Source organism: Opisthorchis viverrini (assembly GCF_000715545.1).
Source record: "Opisthorchis viverrini unplaced genomic scaffold opera_v5_21, whole genome shotgun sequence".
Classification (NCBI taxonomy): domain Eukaryota; kingdom Metazoa; phylum Platyhelminthes; class Trematoda; order Opisthorchiida; family Opisthorchiidae; genus Opisthorchis; species Opisthorchis viverrini.
The window spans coordinates 2,644,418-2,659,221 of NW_008751677.1; the positions used below are offsets into that span (position 1 = coordinate 2,644,418).

Genomic DNA, 14,804 nt, shown 5'->3' on the forward strand with positions numbered 1-14,804 from the left:
TGTATTCCGCATGCCGGAAGACCGTCTGCCTCACAGTGAAACATCGGTGTTGAACACTGATGTCATGCTGTCGATGATAATGATAATGAGCTCTTTTCTCCCAGCCCTGTCCTGTGTGGAAGCGACCGGGAGGTGGGCAGTGGATGACCTGGTAACAAAGTACGAAAACACTAACCAGTAAGCTTAGTCGGGTTGGCAACTGTAGCCTCCCTGGATAGGTACCCCGGGACTGAACTCACCAGTGGTTAATGACGTAAGCGGAAATGGCCCAATCGCGCAGTCAGTGGCGCTCGTGCACCGAAGCTATCGCATTCAATGCGTAGCTAACCGATTTCCGAACAAACTGAACATACCTCGGCCTCCAAGGCTTGGTTGTATATTCCACTTTCCCGTTTCCCGTGATCGAAACTGTAGCAATTGGTACACGGTTTGTAGCTGATAAATTGAATTGAACTGGTTGTCCTATTCAGATATCGCCCCCAGAAAAAGTGTTGCACTTATCCCCTCTGTGGAATCATTCGGATAAGTCGGGTTTTCCTCAATCGGCGTAATAAGCTGTTTGTTGAATACCGGACCTTGTTCAAAACTGCAGTTTTATTCTCAAACCCTTATGCTCAAACCCTTGAAGGTCCTTAATAGCTTTTCGTGCACTCTTCCCACTTCTAAATCTTGAAATTGACCAAAAGTCTTGCTTTTGCGGATTTTAGGCCCTATAAAAAGCACTCAGACCGTTGTGTTATTTCTTCGTGTAGACCTTATACTAGATGTAAAACAGAGACATCGTTTCGCTCTTAGTCTACGTTAAATTTGGTCGCAACGTATGTCTAGGAGCGTGCTCCATGTTCTACGAACCTTTCCCATTAGAGTTGGACTACATAACATGCCAAAGAAAAGTGAGCTCGACTTTCACAATGCATTATATGAAGTTTTAGACAGATCCGATGACCGCTTGTTGCCTGCCAGTTTCATGCCCGATAAAAACTCAGGTCGCCCACCTCCGTGGCTTCGAGGTAAGGAAATCGGGCTGTGGTACGCTGCTCATTCTTCAAACAAACCAAGGAAAAATGTTGACAAGGTGAGCTCATCTGAATTCTTTTAACTCCGTCAAGTGGAGTTACGGTCACACTACTGAGAGTTAATAGTGAGTGAGGAATTCTAGATCCGCCCCGACCCCAGGAAGTGAACCTAGCCGAAAACTGAACTTGGAACACAAGTACGGTAGTCTTCTTGGTTTTGGATATTCCTCCGTTTGAGTGAATTCCAATGTCTTAAAAATCTATAACGGTCTGAAAAGGCCAAATCAACATTTTCGGATGCCAAAATCCGCTTTGCTGAAAGTTTTGTTCAAACTGCAGACCTGTTTGTGTCGTTATCCGTACTAATTGGTTTTATGGATTTCAAACAAACCATAATAGTTGGTCGATTGGAGTGAACTTGTTTGTTTGCGTCTCTTTGCTATCAGCCTTCCCTACCGTAGTTAAACTGCTGCGTGGTCGCGAACTTCTAAGAGATAAATTGTAACCTCGGTTGTTTTTTTTTATTTAGTCCCACAGGCTTGTATTGGATTCAGATTCACGTAATTACGACTTTGGGATGGCGACCCTTCAACAACTGTTGTGTATTGGGGTGTTTGCGCCATTTTAGTTGAGTCACAGAGTTCAGCTATGGGTCTGTATTATGTCGTGCGCTGACTATTTCAGTACACTAGATTGCCGGAACCAAGTTCTTGCAGTAGAATTTGGTCGCTTGATGTTCAGGTTAAAAGTGTACCATGTGCTCCCAACTCCCAGCGGTCGCCGATATCATCTATGTGGACGGTGTATGTGAACTCGACTGGCTTTTGCTTGATTTCCTATGCAGTTGCCAAGCTAAGTAAAACCACGTGACCCAAGTTGTTGTACCTGTATAAACCTGGTTCATTTCACTGTAAGGAAGTCCTGGTTCAATGTGGCTCTTCGCGTGAAGCTATTTCGCATAAGGGCTCTGTAGTGGGAGTCAATGACTTAGTTAATCGATTATTGACCCATTGAGTAGAATGAGAAGACTTCGCCTAAGGATAGGCTTTATTCAACATATAAGCACAGTATAGGCTGAAATGACAAGTGAAAGTGAATTGATGGAAATAGCAGTAAAGCGTAACTTTCACTACATTCACTCCGGCAGGCAAAATGTCAGTTGAACCTAACAGAAATGTGTTGTTGGTAACAGAAAATGAACGTAGTGCGGATGAGCAATTGAAAATGGTTAAAGTAATTTTTAGTATTTTGAGGGTCTGAATGGAACACTGAAATAGCGTTTCGTCGTGGACGCAAGAAAGTTTGTAACACCTGATCTAGACTTCGCGGCTACGTAAATTGTAGGGACGAGTGCGTTGCTGTTGCATCAGAAGATTCTGAGCATTTTCTGATATGCTCGTTTTCGGTCTGTTTCGAATCTCTGGTAATATTCCAGCATTTCCTTCACTGTTGTTATCATCCGATAACATTTGAGACTCGAGCTGAACATTTTCTGATCCCCTATCGCCACCTGCGGGTGCGAGTTGACGGATGGAAACTGTTTGGTCCCTACCGTCTTTGAGCCGAATATGGGCATACTCAGGATTGCATTCTAGTAACGTCGCTTCTTCCACAATTGGGTCATATTTTGATGTGCGGTCAAACGACTTCACAAGGACAGGACCTGGTGATGTTAGCCAGCTAGGCAGAGATGGTCCGTACGATGATCGACGCTCGTGAACAAACATTCTCTCATGTGGCGTTGAATTAGTAGCCGTACAGAGTAACGACCGAATGGCATGCAGAGCATCGATGAGCATATGTTCCCAATGTCCAACGTCGAGATTACGAGATGTTAGACCGAGTGTGATAGCTTTCCAAAGCGTTCCGTTTAGCCGTTCCACTTGTCCGTTGCCCTGGGGGTTATAGGGAGTGGTTCTGCTGGTAGCTATATGCCTGCTATGCAGAAATTCTTTGAGTTCGACGGACATGAATGAAGGGCCTCGGTCCGAGTGAATATAGGCTGGCATACCGAATATTGAAAACAGTTGACATAAACAACTGATGAGTGTCGATGCTTTCATATCCGGACAAGCGAAAGCAAATGGGAATCGCGAATACTCATCTATGATCGTTAGCAGATATTTGTTACGAGTAACCGAAGGTAAAGGTCCTTTAAAGTCGATGTTCAGGCGTTCAAACGGCCGGGTAGCCTTTATTAGTTTTCCCTGTATATGACGATGAAACCGAGGTTTTATTTGCGCACATACCCTGCACTGTGCGCCAACGGCCCTAACTTCGTTCAACGAATATGGGAGATTTTTCGATCTGACAAAGTGAAACATTCTTCGGACTCCGGGGTGGCATAACGAGGTATGTATGGTCAGCAGTTCGGAAGAATTAGACACGGAGCTACAAAACTGGCGGGATAGTGCGTCGGCAGCTTGATTCTCTTTGCCCGGACGATAAACGACATCATAACTGAAGGGAGAAAGTTCGATGCGCCACCGTAGTACCTTATCATTTTTAACTTTACCTTTATGGTTAGTATCATACATAAAGGCAACAGATCGTTGATCCGTTATCAACTTGAAGTGATTACCAATGAGGTAATGTCGCCATTTTCGTATAGATTCAACTACTGCATACGCCTCCTTTTCAACAGCGGAATGGCGTTGCTCAGATGGAGACAGTGTTCTGGAGAAAAAGGCCACTGGTCTTCCGTTTTGATTTAGGGTGGCTGCGATTGCCACATCAGACGCATCTGTCTCGACTACCAACGGTTGTGTGTAGTCGATAGAAACAACCAGGGCGTTAGCCAGTTCCGATTTCAGTACATGAAACGCCGTTTTCACCGATTCAGGTAGAGGAAATATTTGGTTGTGCACGAGTGGATAAATTTTATCAGAAAAATGTGATATCCAGTGCGAATAGTATGAAAACAACCCGATCGCTCGCTGTTGGGATTTTTGGTTACTGGGTAGCGGAAGATTGCGGAGTGGTTGCAATCTATCGGGGTCTGGTTTGATAGTACCTTTAGATACTTCATAACCTAACAACCGTACAGTTCTTGTACAGATTGTACTCTTTGCTTCATTGAAAATGAGTCCGAAACGCCGCGCCACTTCTTTGAACTTGGCTAAATTAGCATCATGTTCTTCCATAGACTTACCACATATAGTGACATTGTCTATATATGCAAAAGTGTCAGCCAGTTTCTCTTTGGCAATGATTTCATTAATTGTGCGTTGGAAACAAGCAACGCCGTTCGTCACACCGAAGGGTATCCGACAAAATTGGTACAAATTGCCATCAGCCTCGAAAGCAGTATATTTACGTTCGTCGGCGCGGATAGGAATTTGATGATAGGCACTGCGTAGGTCGAGTGTGCTGTATAATTCATAACAAGCGATCTTTTCTATCATTTCATCGATGCGTGGGAGTGGATACGCGTCCAGATACGTATAACGGTTAATTGTTTGACTATAATCAACCACCATTCGTTTCTTGTGACGCTCGTTGGTTGTGACCAAGACTTGAGCGCGCCATGGTGACGTTGATGGCTCTATAACTCCATCACGCAACAGGGTATTTATTTCCTTGCGAATAAAAAGTTGATCAGGAAAAGACTGACGTCTGGTTTTTGTCGCGACAGGTTTACACATTGGTGATAGATTCTGGAACAAAGTCGGTTCAGGAACCTTAGCAGCTGTCAAATTGCAAAGGGAAACAGGTGGTCGGGAACCGCCGAATGGTATTTCTAATCCCTCGTGCAGGTTGAGGAAGTCGTGACCGAGCAACACATCAGCACATAGATGCGGCAGAACGGATAGCCTGACATTTTTGTAATCGAAGTCTTTTAGCTGTAGGTGCACCAGACAATGTCCAAGGGTATCACTCACAAAAGATGTGTTAGCCATAGAGATTTTGCTTCTTGATTCAAGTACTCGCCAGCTATACTTATTGACGACTGATGCTGAGATATAACTCTCAGAACTACCAGTATCGACTAGGGCTTGGAGACGGACACCGTTAACATGAACATGGCTAATCGCTCGTTGTAGGCATACGGGAGCAGACGCAACAGTAAGCGCCGACAACAAAGATTGAGTAGTCGCCGTCTGTGGCTTGATTTTCTGTTTGGAACGACAAACTGACTGAAAGTGACCCTTTTTACCACACAGCTTGCATATGGCATCTCTGGCGGGACAGGCTGTTCGCGGATGTCGGCTATAGCCACAAAAGAAACATTTATTAGTTACCGCAGAAACCAGGATTGTATCTTCTGACTGGGCTGTATCTTGAATTAAGCCACTTTGTGGAGCAGCGTTGCAAGGGTTGGATGAGATGGGTACTTGATACGACAATGCCTGTTTGTATGCCGATTCTAATGCTTTAGATTTTTCTACGGTTTCACGTAGCGTCAACGTATGGTGCTCCAACAACCTCTGGCGGATTTGAGTAGACTGAATGCCCGATATAAATGCGTCCCTGATAGCTTCGTCACGACGTACATCGCCTATCACACTTTGATAATTACAATCAACAGCTAACGTCCGTAACTTTTGCACATACTGATCGAGTGTTTGCTCATTGTCTTGTTTGCATGTGTGAAGAACGTGTCGAGCGAAAATTTCGCTTTTGGTGGGGGCATAGATTGAACAAAGAGTATCGACAGCTTCTTTGAAAGTGGTGCACTCAGAAACGGATTTATAGACAGAAGGAGAAAGATAATTGATCAAAAGTTCCAGTTTGTCCGGATTATGCGTCTCAATACAAGATAAAAAATGGGAGAATGTACGATACCAGTGAGTCCATTGGTCGGTTGCATCAGGAGCGTATGGATCCGCGTCAAATCTGGCTGGTTGAGCAAAGCGTTCCATGGATGAGAAATAAATTGTAGTGGGAGTCGATGACTTAGTTAATCGATTATTGATCCGTTGAGTAGAATGAGAAGACTTCGCCTAAGGATAAGCTTTATTCAACAAATAAGCACAGTATAGGCTGAAATGACAAGTGAAAGTGAATTAATGGAAATAGCAGTAACTTTCACTACAGGCTCCTGATTTTTTGTTGCAACATCGGTGATGATTTCTTTTTTCTTTGCTTACCATAGGCTGCTACATTAGACATGACAGGGATCAACGTGACTAGGCTACGAAACGTTCTCAATCTCACTCATAACACCAATTCAGAACCAGTACCGGCAGAACTAGTTACCACTCCTGATGACATGGACCCCTTTGATCTGAGTGAGCGCAGTGACCCAAGCAAAACTGGAAAAGTTGCAGCGAGCCCGAGCAACGATTCACTTCAGTCTTTGGATCGACGGATCAATGGCGTCTCAATGGAATCGGATCCCATGCAGATAAGAAATCTTTCTCTCACTCGTAACCGGGAGTTAGATTCCACTTTAGCGTCGGATCTATGTAGGAAGCAGTCTTCAGAAGCCTATCGTCAGATGTTGGAAGTTCGTCAGAAACTCCCTGCATACGTTAGGCGAAAGGTACGAAGCTGTCTGACTTCATACTTGGTCCTGTTTTCTTTTAATCCCGTTCACCATCCAAAGTTACACTTCAAGTCGACTTTTTAGGAAATCATCGATGCTGTTCGGTCAAATCAAGTCGTCGTCATCAGTGGTGAGACTGGTTGTGGCAAAACAACCCAAATCCCTCAGTTGATTCTCGAAGATGAGATCACTCGTGGAAACGGTTCAGTCACTCGCATTGTTGTTACTCAACCACGCCGAATCAGTGCCATCTCCGTGGCCGAACGCGTGGCAGCTGAACGTGGAGAGGCTCTAGGCTCATCTATAGGTTATCAGGTTCGTTTGGATCGATGCTATCCCCGTCAGCTTTCCGGATCTATAATGTACCTAACCACGGGCATGCTTCTCCAGTGGTTGCACTCCGATCCGACATTCCAAGTAAGCTTCAGTTGAACCGTTTTCATATTCCTTCTCGAGCGTCAGTTTGGTCCGGTTGTGTGATCTGTCCGTCAGACTGACCATCTTTTGTGTTTTTTGAGAACCCTTCTTATTTGCGGTAACCTAACCGCAGTCCAGATATGTGTCCAGCCTATTAAATTACCTACAGTGATCATCCGTTATCGATTGTGGTTTCACAGTGTGCGGAACGGATAATCTGATGTGGTTGACCAGGTTTCTTCCGTTGGGTGCACTAACCAAGAAGGTGGTTTAACGAAGTTAGTGCGGTCATATGCCACTTTTCCAGAGTAATCATAAACTTTCACTACCCGAAACACGAGACTTCGACATCAAGTGTGAGATCTGAGTGAAGCTGGCAGACGATAATCGGCAACACATCCGAATCGGACCAAGTTATCGGACGCCTTCGTATAATTGGAACGTGCTACTGCCGGCGAGATTATACCGCCAATTCAGACCTGAGGAATTAAAGTCTGCAGGACAACGTGCAGAGACCTGTTGCAAATCGGTCCACATCACAATGGGTATCCACACCAGTTAGTTCTTTATCATCGAGAGACTGACGTCATTCGTTAACTGCTTCAAGTTACGGTGTCATACTGCACTACCGCAACTGTAGCAACGTGCCTCCAGGGGAAGTTCATTAATGAACCGTCAAGATAGTAATGGGGTGACTCAAGTGGTTAGAGCGCGAATTTAGTGACCGAAAGATCCGTGGTTCGAACCCGATTTCTGCATCTCGGCTTTCCCTGTCTAGGATTGGGCAAGCTGGCATTATCCCAGCCCTCGTGCTTCCTTGGGTGGCATGGCAGCAACGCACCGGACTGGTGTTACAGCTGAGCGATTTTTAAATTTTTTTTTAAAATGGGCAACGCGATAAGATTTCAATAACCATATGGTTAGTGATGTTGTGGTCCTTAAGATGACACTCTCTAGTAGGTACCCAGTAAAAACTCAAACAAAAGTAACACGGTCCCAAAAGGTGTAAGGTCTACCACAAGGCCAGTCCCACTAAGGCATTTGCCTCCACATGATCCGCGGGTTCGCATGCTCAAGGTTGCACCGCGATTTGCCGTGTCCTAGGGCCTCATGGTTGAGTGGATATCCGTTCTCCAAACCTCTCTGCCGAGTGCCAGGCCATCCCGTGGCCTCAGGTACTCGAAGTCAGTATTTCAGACTTCCATGAAAGCTATCCGAAAAGCGGGACTTCACGCGTCCCTGAGTTAAGACCCCATACTTCAGCTGACCCTACACAGATTATTTTAATTCCTTCCAGTCGACCCAACGAGCGGAACTCCTTTCCCATCAGCGTGCATTCGACTCCCAAAGACATGGGTGTACTCACTTTTGTCAGTTCATTCGTTCCGGAAGATTTTGTGTAGACACTGCAAGTCCAACCGGTCAGGAAACCGAACATGTTGTCTATGCAGTGTTCAGGCTTCGCAGTCATAACGTAATGGAGACAAAATGAAAGTTCAGCACACTGAAATCTGGTTATCTTTACACAAGTGATGTACGCCCTGGACGTGTTTCTCAGGACGGTCATATGCCGCGTTCACTTTTGCAGTGTCTTTTTGCAATGAGTTTTGCACTGTCCAGCGACAGATCTGTTGATAGTGCGCCACAAGATGGCAGAAGTCCATACACCACGCTGCCTCATAACTATTTATTAACCTGCCTCCCTCTTCCAATGCAGACTGATGGACAACAATTGTTTTAGAAATATTCATATTTAAGTCAAAGTGAGATGCTCTTTAAACAGCGGTGGTGGCCATCCGCTGTAATTCCACTTTGATGATGATGATGATGATGAATTCCACTTTAGAATACGAAATTAAGGCGCAGTGGTGTACGTGTAGCAACATAAGGATGTTGGACTCCGTTAACATTGTAGGGATTGATTAAGCGACCATTCCTGGCGGTGTCTGTCTGATATGCTCACTTCGACTATAGATAACGTAAGTAGTTTACAGAACCGTTAATGCTCTTCCCCTCTTATTCCCCACTGAAATAAGGTAGACCATTTTGAAGAAACTGTTAATATGACACAAAGTCCAGTCTGGAAAATTTGCGTGTCTGGATGTCATCGTTAGCGGTGCTAGGGACAGCCTGTTCAGCTGTGATATGTTGAAAGGATCGAACTTCCTGTGTCCTTAGGTCGGAAATACTCATTTTTCATTTGACTGAAGAATTCATTTAAATTTATATGACGAGCATACTTCTACGTCTTCTGATGGGTCAGAACAGTGATTTTATCTGGGTTGTCACGATCTAATATCCTTGAAAGCGTGACTTATACTGTTGTCCAGCCGTTGCAATAATGTTATCACATCGGTCGAAAGGTAATGGACAGCATATCGGATAGCTAGAGCAGTGTGGAAGACCTGTTTGCGCTTCCCGTATTCTACGTTTACATTCAGCAGGTGTGCGTGCCTACACCGATCGTGTGGTTCTGCCAGATCATTCATCGTGACATCAAGCTGCATCCTTGAAATCTACAAAACACTGATTCAGGTGACGTAGAAGTTTAGGAACGGTAAACAAGGAAAGACGATAGTGGGGTCTTGTACTAGGGGAAATCCTTCACTCGCACCTGTAAGCGAGTGCATTTACAACAAATCTCAATGTAACGGGGTGTACTTTGTTGGGATGGGCAAACGACTTCGGATGTTTCGTCACACAACACCCCAAGACTATCAGCGTACGTACAACTGCGAAAGCTTTGTCAGCACTCGTTTTTTACCGTTACTACTGCTTCAGTTTAATTCCATGACAGATCGATCCGGATTCTGTGGGTCTTCGTTGGTGTTTGATCATGATACATCTTTTGGCTCCCGCGTCTTTCAGCATGGCACCATAAGTTGAAAATCTTGGGCAAATTTGCCTAGCTGTTACAGACAGTTTTCGTTCGCGATTCTTTAGTCATTACTTCGGACTGTCTTGCAACACTTCGACTCCATGTTCCCTAGAACCTCATCGGCACATCAGGGCATTTGGCCAGTGGGGTTTATTTCGAGGAAGTTCGTTCTTGATTTGTATTTCATCCACTTGTTGAAACGTGTTGAGCGCGTTGCTCATTCTAAGGGTTTTAAGTTGGGTTTTTTTTCACATTCAGTGTTGGGTGTAGAAGGTCCACTAATTTCTTCCAAAGCATAGCGTCGTTCAAGGCGAACTCTGGTTGATCTTGTCAACAGATAACCTAATCTTACGGCTTGCTATATTCCTTTCAGAATATCAGCCATATAATTGTGGATGAAGTGCACGAACGCGAGTTCCTCTGTGACTTCCTCCTGAATGTCCTACGTGATATCACGGAATCACGCCCCGACCTTCGCGTTGTCGTAATGTCCGCAACTCTGAATGCTGACCAGTTTTCCTCCTACTTCGGTACGTCAACACCTCATTGTTACCGCTCTTTGATGATATTTTGCAGTTATTCTGTTTTTTTTTTGCAGCATGGCACCGTCACGTACGAGCTTATTCAACCAATGCATATACCCTATGGCGTGTGTCCAACGATAAGCAGCAGTTCAGCTTCATACTCGTTCGCTGATTTCAGGATGCACGATAGTTGACATACTGCCAGTTTGCTAAGATCCAAACAAGTTTAATCTTGGGTTGGAACTGGGCTCGATTACTAATCTTTCATGCCGTAACTTTGCCCTCTTACTACTGTGATTACTGTATCCATGTTCTGCCGACAGTCGATCGATAAAAATCTCGATTGTATAGTGTTGCATATCTGTTGGCGTTCTTTTTGGTCCGTGTCCTCTTTTTCTCCGTATGCAATCTTCAGTCCAGTTTTTCGAAGACACAGAGCTCACGAAAGACCCGGCTGAATCCCTCGTTTATGCTGCTTTTTGCTAACTTCGTAATTTGGGTTCAAGAAGAACATAGGGTTTACGAAAACTCGGGGACTGTGCCTACCGGATGAGCCTCAAGACGGGCGAAACTGGTCGTGGGTTGTCGAAGTTTCAGCAAGCTTATGAGTAGTTTCCTTTATGAACATATACTGCGATATCTCGAATATCGTGCTTACTGAAACATGAGGCGGCTTTTGTGCAGAATATTAAGTTGACGAATGCCATAAACGAAAGATTCAGTTGAGTCCCTCTTGGGAACCAGATTGATGCGCAAATGAGTGCATTTGTCAAAATCTGTCCAATCTGTCTGCCCAAAATACTCTTCCATCTGGGTTATCAGCTAGTCTCACTGCGTCAACTTCTTGTACAACTTATCCAACACTAGTTCTGTGTAGTTTTTAGCCTGAACTATAGGCTTTGTATGTCCATCTCACACACAGTTGAAGTGCAATGGAAACGTCTACTCGTTTCGATAGCTAGTTCTTGGGAGAAAACGAGCTTCGTTTGTAATTTAACCGAACCTTGATTCTGAAAATCGGATGGTCCGAGGTATGGACACGTAATCCATCCATATCTGCGTAGTGCAAGTCTGCCTCATTCGAGTCTGACTGGTCTTCTTGCGTCTGAGTTCCAGGTCCCACAACTTGCATCGCGTTGCTAAAACTATGAAGACATATATACTGACTTTGGGCGAAGCGGACTCTTCTAATAAGCTGACTCCCACCATCACCTGCCGCTCTCGAAAGTTAGACGGTTAAGTAGCCCCCACGCTTGATGTCACACTATCTTGCTTTCCTGTCGTTTCAAATGCGTTCATGCGTCACCTGAGTATTGCGGTATTGGGATATGAGGCTTTCGGATTTCGCTTTAAACGTGTCTCTTCTCTACCTAGCCACATTTTACCTTCAAAGACGACCATTTCGATTCCCAATGCCTTCCAAAACAGAACTGTGTCACTTTCCCATCCATTCGATCACACCAACACTCCTGAGGGTGCTACCATATTCTGTCGTGGCTCACTGTGTTTTCTACTTTTGCCTGTCCCTAGTTTTCTTTTGTCCGTTACTCTCAGTGTTCCTACACGAGCGACCACGATCCGCCTCTGGGTCAACAGTCGAACTAAATGCCAGACTACGCTGTTTCCTATTCCTGTATATCCCCATGTGGCATCTTGCTCTGCTTTTTCCAGGTAATTGTATGAAACTGGAAATACCCGGTCGTCTCTTTCCCGTACAAACGTTCTTTCTCGAGGATGTTCTGCGGATGACTAAGTAAGCTCGCTGTGTTGGTAACTGCACAACAACGAAGCACTTTTTGTTTCTATTGAGGACCTAGATGTTTTCCGTTGTTCCTCCACGAACCTAATAGCTTTTCTGTGGATGTAGGAGAACCACGAAGAGATCCATCTGTCTTCCTTCATCTCATCAATTCATGTGAAGGGAATCATTATGCACCTGAGGGTGTATTTCCCACACACGAAATTACAGAAGTGTGAGACCATATGATGTGTGACTTTCAAACAAATAGGCAGATATAAGTATGTTTGAGTCGAGGGTACTAAACAATCAAGAATTTTTAGCCCCAGGCGATCCGTCACCAAGGCATTGCCAAAGAAATGTTGGGCCATATGAGGGAGAACATAATTATCGTAGATTTCCGTATGAACAGACAATATTCTGAATTTGGATCGTTTTCTAGAAGTGGTAGTTGTCCGAGACAAAGCGGCTTGTTGATTCATCGTTTTGGTTGACCATAAGATCGACCGCTGCGTTTCGAAGCATACCTCAAGGACTTTCTAATGAGAGAAATCCTTTTGGAGTAACGCGGGAATACAGTGGTGGGACAGTACATCTGGTCTGTATAAACGTCGTAATTGATAGTATCTTCAGCCTGCGTACGCGAGCTTTAGCAAGGGGACTAGATGAGATTCTTCCAAAGCATCAATCCCAAGTACATCATGTTGCTGAGTTTATTAGTGCACAGGTGACGATAGTCATAATACAAATCAGAAGGTGAATGTGCACTAATAGAAGTTTTTAACATGGTTGCGACACGTATAAAATAAATACAATGTGAAATGGGAGCAAGTCAAAAAGGAACTTGTCGTATGTGAGAGTGCCTTGGTGAAAGTCCGGATGGTGGTAACGTGTTTTCTCCGCAGTTTGGCTGCTACACGTGTTTCATGATTGTCCGTGGACTTGTGGGGAGGTTGACGTCCTGCTTCCTGCGCGCGCGCGAGTTTGTGTTTTGACTGGGTTCGGTTTGACTTTATGTAGTTCCCAGTGCGTGTATGTGGGCGCGTCGGTACATGAGTGGTTGCTACTCTGACTAGGCGGTTCAGACAATCGATGTCCGATGTGTCAGCTTAGTGGGACGTGTTTGTGCGCATGAGAAAATAGACAAGCCTCGCGATCCAGTGGGCGATTGAGTTGAACAGTCAAGTATGTGTGTGACTGGGTCGCTACAAGTTTCGGTGCGGACGTTGCTGACAGTGAGAGATGGGCATTCGTTCTGGATCAACATAAGCAGGCTGTGCTCAGTTCCACCGTCTACAAGCAGCCACACACCTCGGTCAATGCTGGCAAACGCATTTGTGTAATCTGAAAACAACGGTTTTGTCGAACTTTGTAGGTATTTGTACAGCGGCCTCCAGCATGGAGCGCGACCATCCTCGGTCAGCAAGACAGTCTATATTCTGCTCACGGGTATTCCTTCGTATGTTTTTAGGAGAGTAGAAGCGCACTATGTTGTTTCCTTTTCTGGACACCGGTTTTCTCCCCGCCGTCATTCACCCATAGGTAACCTTCCCAGGAGATATACACCAACTGGACGATGTGGTCGCTAGTTCAGTGGGAGCGTTGACGCATGCCATGATTAGAACTGGCTATATGTCGGGAGTGCCAGCTTTACATGGCTTACTACGTTTGGTTTGTATGTAAACCACATCGTGTGCTACAGTGACAGCATGGTTGCACTCTTGCTAGATACCGAATGTGGTGGACTGCTTGTGGCACTAATAAATCCATGACTAAACCTGTTAGGCCCAACAGGTAGCGACAGCTATTTGGTCACAGCATAACATAGCTGCTTCGGAGCATTCCACATTCCACCTTGACTGGGCTTCAGTCATGTGATGTCCAAGCTCAGGTGATTTGAACAAGGTAGGGAATTTGGCCTTGGTACGTTCATCGCTTCGTCTTCCTCCTGATGATCACGCGTTTTGCATATCAAGTAAAATGAAGCTGTACAGTCCTGGGAAATCAAGTGTTACCAAGTACGATGATAACCAATGTTAAGAACGCTTGATGGACTCTTAAATGCGCATCACGTGATGCATTTTTTACAATAAAAAAACAATTATTGAATTGTATTATTATCAGCTTGAACTGTGGAACATTCGGCACTCATTTTGCTTCTTAACACCATGTGATACTACTCTTATTGTTCCAGTTTCTATCTTCCGAAAGAAGATTTGAAAGAACTCGCTAAAGTCCAACACGCCTATATGAAACGATGTTTTCTCGGCGGTGATTTGACTAAGACTGCTGCTCGTAAGGCCCTCGACTCAAATAACGAAGACTTAGAGCGATGGCTTTCCACGCAGACGGAGTAAGTCTTCTTGTATCGCCTGACTTGCCCTAGTTGATGCTAACCACCAGCAATCCTGTTTTTACAGCATACACGGTGCCGTTTAGGATACCCCGCTTCAGATGGGTTCGGTTGAGTCTCCTGTCTAAACAAATTTGTGTGAAAATGAGAATGTTTGTAGACTAAGCGGTATTCTCAGTGGATATATCATAATGTGGGTAAAGCCAACCTACGCTAAACGGCGAGAAGCACAGTGTACGTGTTTCCTTATTGTTATCATACACAATGCGCATCTCACGGAACTATGAATTTTCTAGTCCAGGAACCCCCTGGTCATAAGCGGTTGATCGGAAGTGGGATCAACCCCCCCCCCCCCTAAATGCCCCTCATCATCATCACTATCGACAACAA

The 14,804-nt window shown here is 44.9% G+C and overlaps 1 protein-coding gene across 1 annotated transcript in view; it reads left to right on the forward strand.

Annotated features, from left to right (window-relative positions):
- Positions 1–705: 705 nt before the first annotated feature.
- The window catches only part of T265_01921 (hypothetical protein), a gene marked incomplete at both ends in the record, with an annotated part of 64,653 nt that continues 50,554 nt past the window's right edge, over positions 706–14,804 (forward strand). The window contains 6 exons of the mRNA XM_009166047.1: positions 706–1,075; positions 6,112–6,501; positions 6,589–6,921; positions 10,173–10,329; positions 11,995–12,076; positions 14,256–14,414. Coding sequence (XP_009164311.1) covers positions 821–1,075; positions 6,112–6,501; positions 6,589–6,921; positions 10,173–10,329; positions 11,995–12,076; positions 14,256–14,414 — 1,376 coding nt within the window. The remainder of the gene's footprint in view (positions 1,076–6,111; positions 6,502–6,588; positions 6,922–10,172; positions 10,330–11,994; positions 12,077–14,255; positions 14,415–14,804) is intronic.